The sequence below is a fragment of the Gobio gobio genome (assembly GCF_949357685.1).
Source record: "Gobio gobio genome assembly, chromosome: 6".
NCBI lineage: Eukaryota > Metazoa > Chordata > Actinopteri > Cypriniformes > Gobionidae > Gobio > Gobio gobio.
This window is the reverse complement of record NC_137102.1, coordinates 4,108,456-4,129,108: the sequence shown is the minus strand read 5'-3', so window position 1 is coordinate 4,129,108 and position 20,653 is coordinate 4,108,456. Positions and strand designations below refer to the sequence as shown.

The window sequence follows — 20,653 nt, the reverse complement described above, 5'->3', positions numbered from 1 at the left end:
ACATGAATGAACATCTGAAGGTATGTTGAGGATACGTCACAATTTACTGAAACGCATCATATGTGGTGTAATCGTGTACTGTGTTATTTGAGTGTTGATTATTATACCTAAAAATAAATATCCACTGAATTTAGGCTTATAGATTGGGCTCTGTTTAATATTAATGTGCAAGTAAGGGCTCCCTATATAGTTTACAGCAATATCTTCAATACACTTTTAGTTATAATTTAATTCATTTAAGGACAGACACTTTTTTTTTCAGTACACCATTGTTTAATAAAAATAAATACAACATTTTTTTGTAAAACTGCTGCACCGAACCCGTACCGAACCGTCAGTTTTGTGTACTGTTACACCCCTAGTAAAGATGAACGAAAGTCTTATGGGTTTGGAACGACATGAGGGTGAGAAATAGATGACAAGTTTTAATTTTTGGGTGAACTAATCCTTTATTATCCTTCCTAAAAAGTACATCTTGATTATCTTTTTTTACTGAATCAACTCAAATCTAACTCCTGTCAAAGTGTTAATGATATTTTCGTATAAATGTCAAGATTAATGGGGAAGGACATAACTTGCTAATGTTCTTAAATACTTCAGTCAGTGCCAGTATCATGTGGGCACGGCTTCGGGTCACTCCAGTTTGATTTCTGGGCCATTTTACTCTACGATGCCATACTTCTCTCTCTCTCTCTCATATGCTTTGCTTTCAGTCAAGTCTCTACCATTCAATAAAATAAAGGCAACTTACTAGGGATGCACGATATTATCGGCACGACATCGGAATCGGCCGATAAACGCTTGAAATATAAAAATCGGCATCGGCCGATATGAAAAAATTATGCCGATTTGTCTTGCCGATATGATAACATGTTGATATGCGCCTGCAATAACTCACGTGTGCAAGGACTGCTATAGCGATAAGATCATGTCAGCCGCGTGCTCATTCTTCAAGTGAAAACAAGCAAATGCATTGCATGTAATGTGATTTATATTGACAGTTTTTAAATGCTGCCTTGAATTTGTGAATCAACGCAGGATTGCCAGGTTTTCACAACAAAACTAGCCCAAAACTAGCACAATCGCGTCTCCCCACTCTATAGCAATTATTAAGATTACAACTGCATCTGTCTGGGTTGAAAAATGACTGACTTTATTATTGTTATTTTCAGTGCTTTTAATATACTCTTATTATAAAAAGAACTTTATTAACATTTATTTATCTTTAACGAGTATCCTTTTAGTAAGGAGACCTCAGAAATCTGAAACCAGAATGAAAAAAAAAAATAGTTTTTTTGCTCAAAATGGTGGTTTCCAAACAAAGGGAAAAAATAAACATATATCGGTATCGATATCGGCATCGGCCAAAATTAGTGGAAAAATATCGGCATATCGGCAAAAATCCAATATCGTGCATCCCTACAACTTCAAAATTAAAATGGAAAAATGTTATTTAATACTAATGATATCTGACTGTTCTGCTTGTATATACTCTTTTGTCTGTGTCTAAATGGAAAGTGAACTTTGAGCAAGTGTTCTTGGCTTGAACTAAATGGCACCGTCAAAGGTGATTGTCCATTGCTATCCGTTTTCGTCCAGATCTTGGCTTCGTTCGTGTCTGGGAAACCGGCCCGCAGTGTCCTCGAGACTGATGATTGCTCAGGAGTTTGTGCCCTATGCTGTCAATGGAAATTGAACATGGGCCGGTGGAGAGAATGGATGATCATTGCTGTGCTTGTGTGTCGTGCAGGAGGTGAGCGTGGCTCCAGTAAGGGCAGATGGTTCACTGAAATCCCCTCTCAGCCGCCTGCTTTCGGACCCGGCCAAACAGCAGCTGCTCCAGATGGCCCAGGCCAATGCTGGAGACCTGATCTTCATCACGGCCGGACCCCGGGAGAACGTGGTGCGTATACGCCTCCATCTTCACAGATTCATACAAGCGTGCTGATTCGGTTTCATAAACGCTTCGATAGAGCTCAGCGAGCACATCTTTAATAACCCTTAAAGGGTTAGTTCACCCAAAAATGAAAATTCTGTCATTAATGACTGACCCTCATGTGGTTGGACACCCATCAGACCTCCGTTCATCTTCAGACACAAATGAAGATATTTTAGTGTAAATCTGATGCTCTGAAAGGCCTCCATTGGCTCAATGCACTTTACACTCTCAAGACCCTTAAAAGACACTAAAGACGTCGTTACAAAGTCCATCTCACTACAGTGGCTCTACAATAACTTTATGAATCGGTGAGAATAGTTTTTGTGCGCAAAAAAACCCTAAATAACGACTTATATAGTGATGACGATTTCAAAACAAGGCATCATGAAGCTTCGAAGCGTTATGAATCAGTGAGTCGAATCATGATTCGGATCGCGTGTCAAACTGCTGAATTTTGGCGATTCAAACTGCTGAATCGACTCACTGATTCAATACGCTTCGAAGCTTCATGAGGCCGTGTTTTGAAATCGTCATCACTATATAAGTCGTTATTTAGGGGTTTTTTTGTGCACAAAAACTATTCTCGCCTCTTCATAAAGTTATTGTAGAGCCGCTGTAGTGAGATGGACTTTGTAACGACGTCTTTAGTACCTTTTAAGGGTCTTGAGAGTGTAAAGTGCATTGAGCCAATGGAGGCCTTTCAGAGCATCAGATTTACACTAAAATATCTTCATTTGTGTCTGAAGATGAACGGAGGTCTGACGGGTGTCCAACCACATGAGGCTCAGTCATTAATGACAGAATTTTCATTTTTGGGTGAACTAACCCTTTAACATTTCAAGCTTTCTATACACATATTTCTCATGTCTGTGAGGCTGAGTTTGGGTTTATTTAGATGCGCTCCAGTTCAAGTGCAATGCAAGTGATTGCGCCGGCGCCTTCATGTCACGATTATTGTCTGCTATAGCCGATTTGCTTCTTATTTATTAAATCCAGGCAATTGGCTGATGAAACATTGATTAAAATAAAAAAATAACACTTTTTTTGAAAATAGGCTCATTTTACAAGTCCCCTAGAGTTAAATAGTTGAGTTTTACCGTTTTTGAATCCATTCAGCCGATCTTTGTATCTGGCGGTAGCACTTTTAGCATAGCTTAGCATACGTCATTGATTCTAAACAGTCCATTAGCATCTCATTCAAAAAATGACCAAAGACACTTTCAATATTTTTCCTATTTAAAACTTGACTCTTCTACAGTTACATCGTGTGCTAAGACCAACTGAAAATGAAAAGTTGTGATTTTCTACACCTATATGGCTAGGAACTACTTTCTCATTCCTGCGTAATAGTCGCGGAGGCCGTGAAGATTCGCCACTATTACGCAGGAATGAGAAAGTAGTTCCTAGCCATATAGGTGTAGAAAATCACAACTTTTCATTTTCAGTTGGTCTTAGCACACGATGTAACTGTAGAAGAGTCAAGTTTTAAATAGGAAAAATATTGAAAGTGTCTTTGGTCATTTTTTGAATGAGATGCTAATGGACTGTTTAGAATCAATGACGTATGCTAAGCTCAAACTCAACTATTTAACTCTAGGGGACTTGAAAATTGAGCCTATTCTCAAAAAAAGTGGAAGTTCCTTTAAATGCATGACTGTTTTGCCAAACATTCTTACATATTGGGGTCTTTAGCGACCCGGATCTATATCTAACATGGATAGATCTCTACCTATCGCGATAATATATAAAACTCCTGATATTAGAGCAACAATTACAGAAGAATAAAATAAAACATATTTCGTTACCTTTTGGAGCTTGTGAGGGTTCAGTTTGAGCAGATGTTTTATACCATCATCACTGTCCTCGTCAGAGCTCATTTCCCAGTACATTCAGCATTTCCCTCATATTCGCGATCTCACGCATATCCTCAAAACTCATTTTCAACGTCTTGAAAATAAACATTTTGATCACTGACGGCTTCCTTCACCAGATCCATCATCAAGTGACAGTAATATTTGATTGTGTTCAGTACTTGCTCTGCAGTAAATCACTGAGCCATTTCAAGTTTTGCAGATTATATATATATTATTGTTTTGTTTTCTGCCTGCGGTGACTATGAGTGAAACGTCACTTCATCATTGACTGTTGTATCAGACATTGCCACCTTGTGGAATAAAGGTGAATTGCGCTCATTTCGTCATTATAGATTCATTTATTATTGTGCAGATAAAAAAATGCGTACACCTTGGGTCGTTAGCGACCCTATACAATTTTGACAAAAAACTAGTGGAAAAATAGGCATTCAATTATAATTGTATAATTTTTTTCTTGTTATATTGTTTAAAATGGATTGATTGAGGAATACTAAGAAGGTTGATGTCTAACTTTAAAAAATGAATGAGGAGGAGGGTAGTGAATGACGTCTCGGGACCTGAGGTATGCATTGAAGGGTTAAATAAAACTACAGATGGACCTCAAGTACATCAAGCCGTTTTGCGTTGGAGTAAACGGTCCTGTATTTATGTTCCCCGAGTACCTTACCATCAGTATTTGTGCCCTAACGTGATTCATGACTAAGGGTTTTCAGGAAAATATGGCTTCAGAGGAATGCTGACATGATCTAATCACTTTTAAAAGAATATTCATCTTTTCCGCACCTCAGCTTTCGCTCGGGGCTGGTGCAGATGGTGAGCTTGGCACACAGTGAGACGGCTGTTTAGTCACAAAGCAGAGGAGTGGGAGATGGCTGGGGATAACTGGGGTTGTGGGATGAATGGCGATGCTAGTGCAGAAAGCGAGAGAAATGAGAGCTGAGGGAGATCATTCTCCTCAAATATGGTTTTAAAGGCAAGCATTAGGGCTGTGCAATATGGACAAAATAATCACATCCTTAAGGGGCTCGACATTAAGCCTGTTCATGTGCTTGTCCGAGTAAAAAAATTTTTTTTTGCGTGTGTGTGTGTGTAATTTATTCTGAAGCAATATTCTCACCAGTGTTCAATCAGCTTTTACATTTACATTTACATTTATGCATTTGGCAGACGCTTTTATCCAAAGTGACTTACATTGCATTCAAAGTACACATTTTACATTTTGTCAATTCTTGCTTTCCCTGGGAATCGAACTCATGACCTTGGCGTTGCTAGCGCCATGCTCTACTGTTTGAGCTACAGGAAAGCAGACATATACATACACATTTACATATTTAAATCTGCACATTTGTGATATTTTTACCTTTTATAAAGGGCATTTTTCCCCTAATCTTATTAAATATCATCATCTTCATCATCTTTATTTATTTGAGCATCTTAGTTCCACAAAGTTCAACATAGTAACAAGTTTCAACCCCAATAGGCGAAACCAAAGAATGATACATGCACAAATAATAAAATAAAAAATAGAAAAAAAAGAACGTGGATATGATGCTCAAAAGGAGTAGGCAGAAGCTTTAGCTTATTGACGCCTACCCCCTTTTATACATTTGAGCAGTAGATATATTTACTATGATCAATAAGACAGTTGCCACATATTTATGTTGTCCTATTCCAGTGACTATACAATCAACAATATTAACTCACAACCATTCTGCTAATTCCAAGACAAGGAAAGAAGACTCTTCAATAAGTACAAAAAACCCATCATTGCCAGTAACAACTAGTCACCAATCTTTCAATTTAGTATTTTAATCCTTATTGTTATGAATTCAATGCATTTCCTGGCCACAGTTGTTTATAATTATAAATAGCTTAATTATATTGTCTTTATTAACTTAAATTATCTTTTTAGTTTACCAGTCACAAAAATACAACCTAAATAGAATGCTCTACATATAGGCTATGATTCAGCTTTAATTTTAGATTATTAAATTTGATCAATAAATTAAACTAGATTAAGACACTCTAGGGCTGTTACCAATCAAATTAAATAATTTATACAGAAAAATGTATAACGAGCGAGTCGTTGAGTCGATTCGTTCAAACGTCTGATTCCTTGAAGAATGAGGCAGTCTTTTATGAACATAGATATACATAATAAAGGCTAGATGTCTTTCGGCGGAGTCTCTAACGTCATCACCGGCGGCCATCTTGTCACAGGCAGGGCTCTGTGGTACCTGATGATCTGCATGAACACAAATTCTCTTATCTCGCTGAAATCTTGACGGATTTACAAATGGTTTGGTTTCTTACAAACGTTATTAACGTGCCTATATGGATGCTTGAACAAATTATGAATAATTTTTCATAAGTATGCAGTGTCATATCTACATCTCTGACGTTTATAACAAACCAAACAGTTTGAAAATCGGTAGAAAATTGAGCAAGTTATGGTTATTTAAAAAGTACACACACCATTAAAACACAATGAGTGAGCGAGCTGACTGTGACAAGATGGCCGCCAGGTGCAGACGTCCAGCTCCATTGGCCAGCAGCGGACGAGACATCTAGCCTTTATTATGGATATCTATGTTTATGAACATGTCATTGAATCTTTGGTTCAACTGATTCATTCAAGCGCTGAATCATTCAGTAACACACACTGTTGCTGTGAGACGCATTATGGTTCTGCTGTGATCTTTGTTTGGAACGATTTTCGCTGCTGAAATAGAACAAAAACAGTCAATAGCACATCTAAAATGTAAGTGACTAGATGTTAATGAATGGTTTATGGAACTGTCATATGAAATCAGTATCACATTTTCAATCATGATGGTGTTCAGGAAAACAGCACTCTTGGTCGTGTGGTGTTGCTTAACTGTATCATATGTTATACATATAAAAACTCAGCAGTATATATTAACTGAGTTTCTCTGTTTGAGCGGCGTTGATTTGTTCTGATTTCTCCTCGAGAGGCTGCGTCAGCGTCAACAGCTCAACCTTGTACCGTCAGTTCATTATACATTATATATTATTATCAATCGATCGCCACTTACATGCAGAATCATTCTTGCATTTTGGTGATTCCCTAGATATATATATTTTTTGACGTTTTAATCAGAATACTTGTCCGGTAGGGCAAGTAAAATTATCTTTCACTTGCCCTTCCAAAAAATCTTGTCCCGGACAAGCGTTAATGTTGAGCCCTGCACATACAACAAGTGCATTTATCCCAGCACACAGCATTGTTTTGGATGATCTGTAAATTCAGTCTCAGAATAGGCAATATGTCATTAAAGCCGTCCTGTCAGGTTGTAAACGTATCGCTATGCCTTTAAGTTCGCTGATAAAAATGCCAGTCTGAACGCTAAGCGGACCAGGACCAAACGAAGCGAACTACAAGTGTAAACCAAGCAAGGCAACCTCCTCAAGTTTCTCTTGTAGCCGATACAGAAGTGACTTAAACTGCAGTTCATCGAGTGGCCACTAGAGGCTCCAGAAGGAGCAGAATCTCATTGAGCTCATGTTAAAATGCCCAACTTTGCAGCTGAAGAACACATGTTTACAGTCTGGGACACATTGTGGCTTTGGTCTATATGGTCTCAGTTTGTGTAAATCCACTTGGGGTTCAGAGTATTTATTTTTTCTCACATTAATTCCCCACATATCTAGTACAATTATGTGGTTTTGTTTCATTAATACAGTGTATGCTTTTTTCTTGATTTACCCCGAAGGAATGGAAGTGAAATGTGACAACATGCCCCATAGGTGGGTATATTATAACATGACCAAATAACAGCTTAAAACGTGACCTGATATAATCAAAAAAATATCCAAGACAAACTAAAATATTTTGTCAATAAAATACAATTATTAACTTTTTAAAATAAAATAATGGCATTTTTTTAATCATTAAAAATATTCTGTGAGTTTGACAACAAACACGTCGCTAAATACAGCTATACAGCAGAGTTCAAAACATAATAATATTTCATAATTTCTTAACATTAACTCTCAGTCATTATTCACCCTTTTCTCATGGTTTCTCAAAAGAATTCATTAAAGTATAGAATATAATGTCATATTTCTAATAGGGGCTCATTGTAACGCAGTGTTAACACACACACACCATCTGCACAACTGGGATGTAAACCCCGGCTCGTGTGTCAGATCAGCATTAAAGAACATCTCAGCTGTTAAATAACAGATAGAAGATTACAATAATATCAGATTTGTCTTATTTTAAATACAAACTTAAGTAAGAAATTTACTTTTGCAATGGTCAAATAAATGTTCAGTAATATCTTCCAGAGATTTTCTTATTTTGGTGCTATTTTTCCTCTAAATAATGTTGATTTTAAAGTTTCGTCATTCTGGCATGGAAAGGGTTAAAACATGAGTGTTACAACTAACCCCGTGCTTCCCTAAAGCCTTAAAGTTCTTCAGGGCGTGGTCACTTTGAGTGACAGGTGGATTGCCGTATGTCTGCTGTCTGTTAGTCTTACGTCACCTCAGCTCCGCCCACGTCCCGCCTCTTTGCCCATTTTCTGTTATCCGGGAGTGGGGTGGCTATGGTGTGAACAAACCCTTATTGTGTCCCGTTTCAGCGCCCTCTGCTGGGGAAGCTGAGACTGCAGTGCGCTGAGCTGCTCGAGCGCTATGGTGTGCCAGTTCGCGACCCCTCCGTCTTTCACTTCTTGTGGGTGGTGGACTTTCCCCTCTTCTTACCCAAAGAGGACGACCCAGAGATGCTTGAGTCTGCCCATCATCCCTTCACGGCTCCAGTCCCTCAGGACGCCCATCTGCTGTACACACAACCGCACAAGGTATGTAGCGCCACATCACAGAATGTCCTTTTTAACCTTACAGAATCATAGCTTTGCATTTGAATGGAAACAGGGCTTTTTTTCCTCCGCTCCTGGTTAATCTGTTGATTATTTTCTGATTAGTTGATTAATCCTTTGGTTAATTTACCAATAAATAATAACCATAACTAACCTATGTATGAACTATACCTATATATACACTCACCTAAAGGATTATTAGGAACACTTGTTCAATTTCTCATTAATGCTATTATCTAATCAACCAATCACATGGCAGTTGCTTCAATGCATTTAGGGGTGTGGTCCTGGTCAATCTCCTGAACTCCACACTGAATGTCGGAATGGGAAAGAAAGGGGATTTAAGCAATTTTGAGCGTGGCATGGTTGTTGGTGCCAGACGAGTATTTCACAATCTGCTCAGTTACTGCGATTTTCACGCACAACCATTTCTAGGGTTTACAAAGAATGTTGTGAAAAGGGAAAAGCATCCAGTATGCGGCAGTCCTGTGGGAGAAAATGCCTTGTTGATGCTAGAGGTCAGAGGAGAATGGGCCGACTGATTCAAGCTGATAGAAGAGCAACTTTGACTGAAATAACCACTCGTTACAACCGAGGTCTGCAGCAAAGCATTTGTGAAGCCACAACACACACAACCTTGAGGCGGATGGGCTACAACAGCAGAAGACCCCACCGGGTACCACTCATCTCCACTACAAATAGGAAAAAGAGGCGACAATTTGCACAAGCTCACCAAAATGTTTGGAAAAATGTTGCCTGGTCTGATGAGTCTGGATTTCTGTTGAGACATTCAGATGGTAGAGTCAGAATTTGGCGTAAACAGAATGAGAACATGGATCCATCATGCCTTGTTACCACTGTGCAGGCTGGTGGTGGTGGTGTAATGGTGTGGGGGATGTTTTCTTGGCACACTTTAGGCCCCTTAGTGCCAATTGGGCATCGTTTAAATGCCACGGCCTACCTGAGCATTGTTTCTGCCCATGTCCATCCCTTTATGAGCACCATGTCCCCATCCTCTGATGGCTACTTCCAGCAGGATAATGCACCGTCACAAAGCTCCAATCATTTCAAATTGGTTTCTTGAACATGACAATGAGTTCACTGGACTAAAATGGCCGCCACAGTCTCCAGATCTCAACCCAATAGAGCATCTTTGGGATGTGGTGGAACTGGAGCTTCGTGCCCTGGATGTGCATCCCACAAATCTCCATCAACTGCAGATGCTCTCCTATCAATATGGGCCAACATTTCTAAAGAATGCTTTCAGCACCTTGTGGAGTCAATGCCACGTAGAATTAATGCAGTTCTGAAGGCGAAAGGGGGTCAAACACAGTATTAGTGTGTGTTCCTAATCATCCTTTAGCTGAGTGTATGTATTTTATCACAAAATATAAGGTTTATGTATAATTAGGAAAAATTGATGACAAATTTTCCAGTTCTGGAAAACACATGGAAAATTAGAGAACGTGAAGTGTCCTGGAAAAAAAAAGCTTTACCACGATTGAGATTGGACGAGTTCATCCATTAGATATTTTAAATCGTTAAATAAAAGCGTTAAATGCTCTGTAAGCGTTGCAGAGAGGACGTTTGAGCCGTGCGCCTCATGAAAAGCCGAATGCTGTGTGAACGCAGCCATGCATTAAACACAAAATATGAGACTGACAACCGTATTCTAGTGCTGTGTACAATTTCACTGTAATAGTCCAAATACTTACGTGAGATAAGAGCCCCAGGATGTTTTCTTTCTTTTCTAACATTATAAATGCATTCACTGTCACTTTTAATCAATTGAATGCGCCCTTGCTGAATAAAAGTATGGTTTCCTTTTGAAAGGAAGTGAACGTTTTTATAGTTTTGCTGTTCTCTAAAAATTGCTCATGGTGAGGATTGTCTGATATATGAGTAAATCATTCTGTAATTCATTGAAATAAAATAACTCCAGTCAAATGGGCCCATAAATCAGTAGGGTTGAGTTTTTTTTACGATACCGGTGCCAAAACGATACTTAAAAAAAAAAAAAAAGAGCCACAAAGCAACGGTGGATGACATTAAAGGGGTGATAACACACACAGTGTTAGTCTTGAGTATCTCTAGAGTAGTGTTGATCCTTCATATCTCACAAGAGTCTTTAGTTTATCATATAAAAGACAGACACACTGAACCGATTCTTTCTGAAAACAGCCGAGCTCGTGGAGGAGTGCAGTGGGCGGAGCTAAAGAGACACACACACACACACACACACACACACACACACACACACACACACTCTACATCATGACATTATCCCTGGATAACTCTCGATTCTCTATACGTTGGTGTTGTTCATATTATATGCATCCGATTGCCAACAAAACACACATTTGATCAGTTTCACTCACCACCTGCGGTTTCCACTCATGACCGGGAACAAACACACACTCACACACACACACTCACCGCCTGCGGTTTCCACTCATGACCGGGAACAAACACAAACACACACACACACACGTTTTTTTTTGTGAAATGTGAGGACATTCCATAGGCGTAATGGTTTTTATACCGTACAAACCGTATTTCCTATCCCCTTACACTGACCCTGCCCCTAAACCTACCCATCACACACACACACACACACACACACTGCCCCTGCCCCTAAACCTACCTATCACACACACACACACACACACACAAACACACACACACTGCCCCTGCCCCTAAACCTACCTATCACACACACACACACACAAACACACACACACTGCCCCTGCCCCTAAACCTACCTATCACACACACACACACACACACACACACACACACACACACACACACACACACACACACACACACACACAAACACACACACACTGCCACTGCCCCTGCCCCTAAACCTACCTATCACACACACACACACACACACACACACTGCCCCTAAACCTACCCCGCACAGGAGACTGTGCAGTTCACCTTCTGTGAAAAAAAACTTGTTCTGTGTGATTTATAAGCATTTTGAAAAGTGAGGACATGGGGAACGTCCTCATATTTCACCCTCTTTTTGTTATACCCATGTCATTAAACACATTTGTGTCCTGATATTTCACAAAAACATGCCCACACACACACACACACACACACACACACACACACACACACACACACACACACACACTCACAGCCTGCGGTTTACACTCATGACCGGTAACAAACACACACACTCACATACACACACACACATTCAAACATAGACACGCACACACACACACACACACACACACACACACTCTTGCAGAACTCCGGAAACACAAACTGCATCACTGTTCCCTTAACGCTGGGTTATTTGTGAAGCTGAACAAGGTGATCTTTCCCTCACACACACACACGTCAGAGATGTAGTTATGACACTGCATACTTATGAATAAATATTCCTAATTTGTTCAAGCATCCAGAATTATAGCCACGTTAATAACGTTTGTAAGAAATCAAACCATTTGTAAATCCGTCATGATTTCAGCGAGATAAGAGTATTTGTGTTCAGATCACTCGCCTTACATCAGGTACAAAATGGCCGCCAAAAAGCTTGCCTGTGACAAGATGGCCGCCGGTGATGACGTTAGAGACTCCGCCATTAGACATCTAGCCTTTATTATGTATATCTATGGCTTTAGGCTTTAAAAATGTTCATCGGAAACCTACGGGTGACGTCACACACACTACATCCATATTTTTGTACAGTCTGTGTGTATTACATGAATAAGAAAATACAAAATGGCAGTTTTTCCACTGGTGTTCTCAGCCATTTTAGACTCCACAGTGTATTTTGATGTGCGTGAGGTAGTCGGCGACTGTGGTTTTATCACTCAATCATAGAGGAAATGTATGATCTGGTTCTGAATTCCCCCTGTTTCTCTGCTTCCTCAGGTGCGTGGTCAGCATTATGACCTGGTGCTGAATGGCTGTGAGATCGGAGGAGGTTCAATCCGAATCCACAATGCCTCTCATCAGCTGTATATCCTGGAGACCATTCTCAAGGTAAAAGTGGAAAATCACACAGCAACATTAAAAGGGTTAGTTCACCCAAAAATGAAAATTCTGTCATTAATGACTGACCCTCATGTGGTTGGACACCCGTCAGACCTCCGTTCATCTTCAGACACAAATGAAGATATTTTAGTGTAAATCTGATGCTCTGAAAGGCCTCCATTGGCTCAATGCACTTTACACTCTCAAGACCCTTAAAAGACACTAAAGACGTCGATACAAAGTCCATCTCACTACAGTGGCTCTACAATAACTTTATGAATCGGTGAGAATAGTTTTTGTGCGAAAAAAAACCCCTAAATAACGACTTATATAGTGATGACGATTTCAAAACACGGCCTCATGAAGCTTCGAAGCGTTATGAATCAGTGAGTCGATTCAGCAGTTTGGAGCGTTATGAATCAGTGAGTCGATTCAGCAGTTTGGAGCATTATGAATCAGTGAGTCGATTCAGCAGTTTGGAGCGTTATGAATCAGTGAGTCGAATCAGCAGTTTGGAGCGTTATGAATCAGTGAGTCTAATCAGCAGTTTGGAGCGTTATGAATCAGTGAGTCGAATCAGCAGTTTGGAGCGTTATGAATCAGTGAGTCGAATCAGCAGTTTGGAGCGTTATGAATCAGTGAGTCGATTCAGCGGTTTGGAGCGTTATGAATCAGTGAGTCGATTCAGCAGTTTGGAGCGTTATGAATCAGTGAGTCGATTCAGCAGTTTGGAGCGTTATGAATCAGTGAGTCGAATCAGCAGTTTGGAGCGTTATGAATCAGTGAGTCGAATCAGCAGTTTGGAGCGTTATGAATCAGTGAGTCGAATCAGCAGTTTGGAGCGTTATGAATCAGTGAGTCGAATCAGCAGTTTGGAGCGTTATGAATCAGTGAGTCGATTCAGCGGTTTGGAGCGTTATGAATCAGTGAGTCGATTCAGCAGTTTGGAGCGTTATGAATCAGTGAGTCGAATCAGCAGTTTGGAGCGTTATGAATCAGTGAGTCGAATCAGCAGTTTGGAGCGTTATGAATCAGTGAGTCGATTCAGCGGTTTGGAGCGTTATGAATCAGTGAGTCGATTCAGCGGTTTGGAGCGTTATGAATCAGTGAGTCGATTCAGCGGTTTGGAGTGTTATGAATCAGTGAGTCGATTCAGCGGTTTGGAGCGTTATGAATCAGTGAGTCGATTCAGCAGTTTGGAGCGTTATGAATCAGTGAGTCGATTCAGCGGTTTGGAGCGTTATGAATCAGCGAGTCGAATCAGTGGTTCGGAGCGTTATGAATCAGCGAGTCGAATCAGTGGTTCGGAGCGTTATGAATCAGTGAGTCGAATCAGCAGTTTGAATCGCCAAATTTCAGCAGTTTGACACGCAATCCGAATCATGAATCGACTCACTGATTCATAACGCTTCGAAGCTTCATGAGGCCGTGTTTTGACATCGTCATCACTATATAAGTCGTTATTTAGGGGTTTTTTTGCGCACAAAAACTATTGTCGCCGATTCATAAAGTTATTTTAGAGCCACTGTAGTGAGATGGACTTTGTAACGACGTCTTTAGTGTCTTTTAAGGGTCTTGAGAGTGTAAAGTGCATTGAGCCAATGGAGGCCTTTCAGAGCATCAGATTTACACTAAAATATCTTCATTTGTGTCTGAAGATGAACGGAGGTCTGACGGGTGTCCAACCACATGAGGGTCAGTCATTAATGACAGAATTTTCATTTTTGGGTGAACTAACCCTTTAAAGCTACTCTGACAGCACTTGTAATAGACGTGTTCAGATACCCCACTACATCATTTTCTTATTTGTGACTCTTACTGAACACCCCCATACCGCCGACTTCCTGTTCGGTCGCTGTGGCAACCCATTAAGCTATATTTAACGTCTTTAACGGACACAAATGCTGGATCTTCAGAGCCAGGGAGAAGAAACGTCACATTAGGGTGTTTTTCCCCAAGTGGAATGTGCTATCTCTCCTTTTGAAGGTCTATTTACTCTCTTGACACTACAGTAGTTGTATGCATTTATACATGCTGAGACTGACAAGCTGTGAATTACAAGGTCTTCTGTGTGTGTGTGTGTGTGTGTGTGTGTGTGTGTGTGTGTGTGTGTGTGTGTGTGTGTGTGTGTGTGTGTGTGTGTGTGTGTGTGTGTGTGTGTGTGTGTGTGTGTGTGTGTGTGTTATAGGAAGACCCATCCCTTCTTTCTCATCTGTTGGAGGCTCTGGACTCCGGGGCCCCTCCTCATGGTGGAATCGCATTAGGTGTGTGTGAGCATTCAACACATGCCTTGGACTTTCGCAAGGTTGTCGGTACCACTGTAACGAAAGGCCTTGTTGATTACATTCTCCTGTTGGTTAAAGTGGAACGGTCATGCTCCAAGACTGAAATTGCCTGCCTAGCCAAGAAATTTTGGCAGCTTTGTTTCAGTTTGAGACTGAAAACTGAAGCATGAAGTGCCCTTGATCATTTGAGAACTTCTGTTTGGGTTTATTTCTGTGTATGGCAGACCTAGAGCTTCAATAACCTGTGATACACAACATCACCATCTTCTTGTTTACATTATAAAGATTAAAGAGTGTAAAATATGTCTTAAGGTCTGAGAGAAATGTGCATATTTATTAAAAATATGAATTATTTTTACGTGATAGCTAATAATGGATCAATAGCTGAAGCTGATAGTAAAATTATATAGTATTTTGTCTAAAAAAAATTACAAATCAAAAACTTAAATCAGTTGTTTTATGACAGGGGGTCCGTGGAAAAGATTAACGCAACAAAATAAGATTAAAATAAATAAATAAGTGATTCAATGTTATTTTAACATTTAAAACATGCACAAGGATAAATAATAAAATAAGTAAATAAATAAATATGCTTATTTTCTTAGTTGTACATTTAATTCATTTCTTACTTATAAATGTTCTTAAAAGTATAAAATTAAGTAAATAAATTAAATAGATTAAAATAAATAAATAAATGATTGAAAGGTAAATTAACATATGATGAAAATGTAAAAAGTTAATTAATTAATTCATGAGATTAAAATAAATATACGTGGAAAAGCCTAGACTAGAGTAAAATTGTGATAAAATTGTATAATAATAATAATAACAAAATAAATAAATAAATTAGCTTAAATAAACCTGCAAAAGTATATAAATAAATAAGTCAATTTTAAATTAACATATAATAAAATATAAAAACATAAAAATAAATAATATAAATGAATAATGGATAATTGAATAAAAATGTGTTTCAAAGAAAAACAAATATTAATGTATTAAATGAACTTAATTCATTAAATTCATAAAAATTGGATTTAAATAAACAAATAAATGATGCAATTAATAGTACAGTTCATATAGTGAGTAGAAATGATATATAATAAAGTAACTTAATAGAAACTAGTGTTTTATATTTTATATATATAGATATATAATATATCATTTTTTTGCATAACATAATATAAGTGCATTTCGGCTTCACAACATTATAATGTACAGTATAAAAAATGGATATTCAATTTGAGATTTGCTTAAGATTACAGTGTTATTACATTACAAGTATTTTTAAAAGATTAAGTTAAAGTGAGCATTTGTTGACAGCAAGGGTCATTTAAATGTACAAATAGGGGAAATGAGCATACATTTATATATTATATATATATATATATATATATATATATTTATTTATTTATTTATTTATTAAATATAATATTTAATATAAATACATTCACTACCGTTCAAAGTTTTGTGATTCATAATATATGAGAAATTCATATTTTTATAAAGTAGATTCATTGATGGAATTAAATAGACAGTAAAGATATTTATGTTAAAAATACATGCTGATCTTATGAACTTTCTATTCATCAAAGTATCATGAAAAAAATGTGTATCGTGGTTTCCATAAGAATATTAAATAGCACAACTGTTTTCAACATTGATATTAAGAAATTGGAATATTATAATGATTTCTGAAGGATCATGTGACACTAAAAACTGGAGGAATGATGATGAAGATTCAGATAATATTACGGTTTTACTTTATTTTAGATCAAATAAATAAAGCATTGGTGAGCAGAAGAGACTTTTTTAAATATTTAAAATTCTCACAGACCGTTAGTGTATGTTAATTATATTAAAGCTGCACTATGTAACATTTTTTCACAAAAATATCCAAACACCACTAGACCAGTGGTTATATATTTTGTTCAGTCGAGTACTTACAATATCCCAAATGTTTCCAACTATTTGTAAATCGTGAGAAAATTATTTTACCCGAGGAACCGGGACGTGTGAGGGCGTGGCCTTAGAAATAATAATGCATAATCAATAATGTTGCACATTCCTAATAATAGTTTTTCTTCTGAACAGGGCTGGATCGCCTGGTGTCCATCATTGTAGGAGCTCCCACTATCCGAGACGTCATAGCTTTTCCGAAATCCTTCAGGGGTCACGACCTCATGAGTCACGCTCCGGACTCCGTCTCTGAAGACGATCTGAAGCCATACCATATTTCTGTGCTCTGGCCCAGCGCAGACACTGAGGGTCAACAGGACAGCTCAGCGTAAGCACTAAAGGGCAAAACATGCTTTTATTTCTTAGTGTTTTTGTCTTGTTTTCAGTCCAAATATCTCAAAAATCTTACATTAAGAAGCATTTACTAGACAAGCAAAAGTTTTGTCTTGTTTTGGGGGAAAATAACTTTAAAATTAAGGGAGTTTTTGCCTAAAATAAGCAAAATTATCTTCCAATGGGGTAAGCAAAATAATCTTAATTCAAACAGAAAACAAGATTATTTTGAGCATAAACTCCCTTAATTTTGAGTTATTTTCCCCCAATAAATAATAATCTGCCAAAAATCCCCCAATAAAAAATGATCTGCCAATGGCGAAAGCAAAATAATATTAATTCAAACAGAAAACAAGATTATTTTGCTTATTTTGAGCATAAACTCCCTTAATTTTGAGTTATTTTCCCCCAATAAATAATAATCTGCCAAAAATCCCCCAATAAAAAATAATCTGCCAATGGGGAAAGCAAAATAATCTTAATTCAAACAGAAAACAAGATTATTTTGAGCATAAACTCCCTTAATTTTGAGTTATTTTCCCCCAATAAATAATAATCTGCCAAAAATCCCCCAATAAAAAATAATCTGCCAATGGGGTAAGCAAAATAATATTAATTCAAACAGAAAACAAGATTATTTTGCTTATTTTGAGCATAAACTCCCTTAATATTGAGTTATTTTCCCCCAAAACAAGACAAAAACTTTTGCTAGTCTAGTAAATGCTTCTTAATGTAAGATTTTTTAGATATTTGGACTGAAAGCAAGACAAAAATACTAAGTAAGAAAAGTATTTTTTGCAGTGTGATGGACGCAGCAGCATCACTTCCTGTCCGCAGAGCATTGAGCCCCGTCTCGTCTTGAACAGATCACTCATGTACTTTTATGCTCTGTACATGTTTAATTACAGCAGTGTCAGCTGTGAAATCCAGAGCGAGTCTGGCTGAATATTTCAGTAGGGGGCAGCGTTGTTCCATCCCATCCTTCCCCATTGCCCCCCCCATTGCCCTGTGGTGAAGTCAGCGTGCATCATATCCTACATTTTTTCCACCAGACATACCAAATAAAGCTACATTTCAGTTTTTCTCAGCGATGCCTTATCTGCAAAAGCAGATGCTCATTTTTCATGCCCAGGTACAGCTCCTCATTACAGCCAGTGTTGTTTTAAAGCAGACCTGTGTGCTGGAGCTGAACACACTTCTGTGTGTACGACATGCTGTTTTTGCTGCTCTTCCAATGACTTTTCCTTAAGGACGCACTCATCACCTGTATTTACATGACGGTGTTTATCTGGAAGGACCTGCCCACGTTCGGTACATTTCCATTAGTGCGTTAGAGACGGTTTCAGGACTTTTTGATACGGACCGGGATTTGAATTAGTACTAGACTAGCGTTAAAGGGTTAGTTCACCCAAAAATGAAAATTCTGTCATTAATTACTGAGCCTCATGTGGTTGGACACCCGTCAGACCTCCGTTCATCTTCAGACACAAATGAAGATATTTTAGTGTAAATCTGATGCTCTGAAAGGCCTCCATTGGCTCAACTTTACACTCTCAAGACCCTTAAAAGGCACATAATATGGAGTCAAAATAGGGCCACATATATCTGCAAAATAACACAATGTTTTGCAAACAAAAAATATGTTTTGCAAAAAAAAAAAAAAAAATTTGCAAAAAAAAATAGAATATTGAGAAAAAACTGCTTTTTTGCAAGTAAAAAAATAGTAATTGCAAAAGAAAAGTTACCACTGAGAGAAAAAATAAAGTTTAGCAAAGTAAAACTTGCAGCATTGACTTTGCAACACCTTTGCGCCGCTCCTTTAAAGGGGTGGTAAAACACATTCTTTTGAAGGCTTGACTGTGTTTGTGGGGTGCACTGTAACATGTGTTCATGCTTCGTTTAAAAAAAAATTGCCTTATTTTTCATATATTTGACCTTTATTCTACACTGCTCTGTCCCTCCTTGTAAAACTATCTGATGCTTTCCGGGTTGTATGAAGCCAGTCCCTCAAAAATACGCAGTGGGCTCTGATTGGTTAGCTGGCCCAGTGTGTTGTGATTCGCTAACCGCCTAGTGCACGTTTGTCGGAAACGTCACGCCCCTTACCGGAGGCTGTGCTTTGGTCAGTGTTAGAAACAACGGCGTCAATAAAACCATATGAGCCCGAATCAGACCCAGAACATTTGAGAGAAGATGATCGAGCAGAACCTGTTCAGTCCTCAAGAGTAAAGACTGCGGGTCTATAGTGATCGCTACTGAATGGCACTGTTACTTTTGTATTTTTAGAACGATTATAGCCAAATATCTGTCACAAGAACTAACCCAAAACGAACCCTAAGCACTGGCTTAAACTAGTAAGTTAGCCAAATCACACACAGAAGCATGTTTAGCATGCCTGTAGATAAACAATACATAAAAGCTCTAATCAAAGAATCATTTACACTAATGTCAGGTTCGCTGTTGAGATTTTAACGTTAGTGTTTGTAACGTTAGGTGTTCTTCGGATAACGTTAAGTATGAATGAGCATTTAACAGACTGGTTTGCAGAACAGCGCTGTCATCTGTTTACTTCCTTGCTACAACCTATTACAGGAAAACACATTTATGAAAAATAAATCAGAGTTACAGGTTGTGGCCCGTGAACAGCTTCTGTTTGTAAATCCAGCTTTCAGGACAAGCCGTTGTGCATATCCTGTATTGAACTTGCGAAGTTTGTGGAAGTTTGTGTTGTCCTCCGTGAAATGTGCAGCGCGCGCGTCGTGCATCCACGCACCGGCAGTGTTTTTTTCACGCAGCTGACGTTGTGCAAATCTGGCATTGAAATCGGGAAGACGGTGGATGTTTTCCTCTGTTAGATGTGCTGCAGGGAGCCCTGCGCGCGCCTGATTCCCCGCTGACTCAAACACACGTGCATATAACATGCTGTATGTTAAACGCTCTGCAACGCACCCCCGTCCCAAGGAAGGCTGAACAGAGCAAGTGCCCCAGACCTGCAATCCGGATGAAAATAACAGCGTTTCCTCGGCATCGCGGCAACAACACTCCAGCCTAACTAACTTATACCACAACAGCGCCGCGATACAAAATGGCCTCACCCCCCCTTATTTCATATTCTCGGAGGAGGGGTTTATGTAAATATTGGGCCTGGTGATGTCACCAACCCTGGAGGAATGTGTGTAGTCGCCTACTGGCCGTTTGCTGTAGTTCTTAGAAACTGATTTCTTTAAAAGCAAATATCTCCCTTTGCTTTAAACTTTGAACGTTGTAACTTTGCAGATGTTGTTTATGCTCAAGCAGCAACATTACACGTTAGCTAAAGTTAGAATAGTGAAATCGTGGTTTACCACCCCTTTAAATCCGCGTTTCCGTCATCCGTGCCTCTGCGGCGCAAGCTTTCCTTTGCGCTTCATTTTTCTTTGC

At 38.7% G+C, this 20,653-nt stretch overlaps 1 protein-coding gene across 1 annotated transcript in view; it reads left to right on the top strand.

Annotated features, from left to right (window-relative positions):
- The window catches only part of dars2 (aspartyl-tRNA synthetase 2, mitochondrial), a 73,875-nt gene extending 55,556 nt beyond the window's left edge, over window positions 1-18,319 (top strand). The window contains exons 13-18 of the mRNA XM_079818643.1: window positions 1,751-1,903; window positions 8,421-8,639; window positions 12,555-12,665; window positions 14,845-14,920; window positions 17,036-17,228; window positions 18,142-18,319. Of these exons, the coding sequence (XP_079674769.1) occupies window positions 1,751-1,903; window positions 8,421-8,639; window positions 12,555-12,665; window positions 14,845-14,920; window positions 17,036-17,228; window positions 18,142-18,178 (789 nt within the window). The 3' untranslated portion in view covers window positions 18,179-18,319. The remainder of the gene's footprint in view (window positions 1-1,750; window positions 1,904-8,420; window positions 8,640-12,554; window positions 12,666-14,844; window positions 14,921-17,035; window positions 17,229-18,141) is intronic.
- Window positions 18,320-20,653: the final 2,334 nt, after the last annotated feature.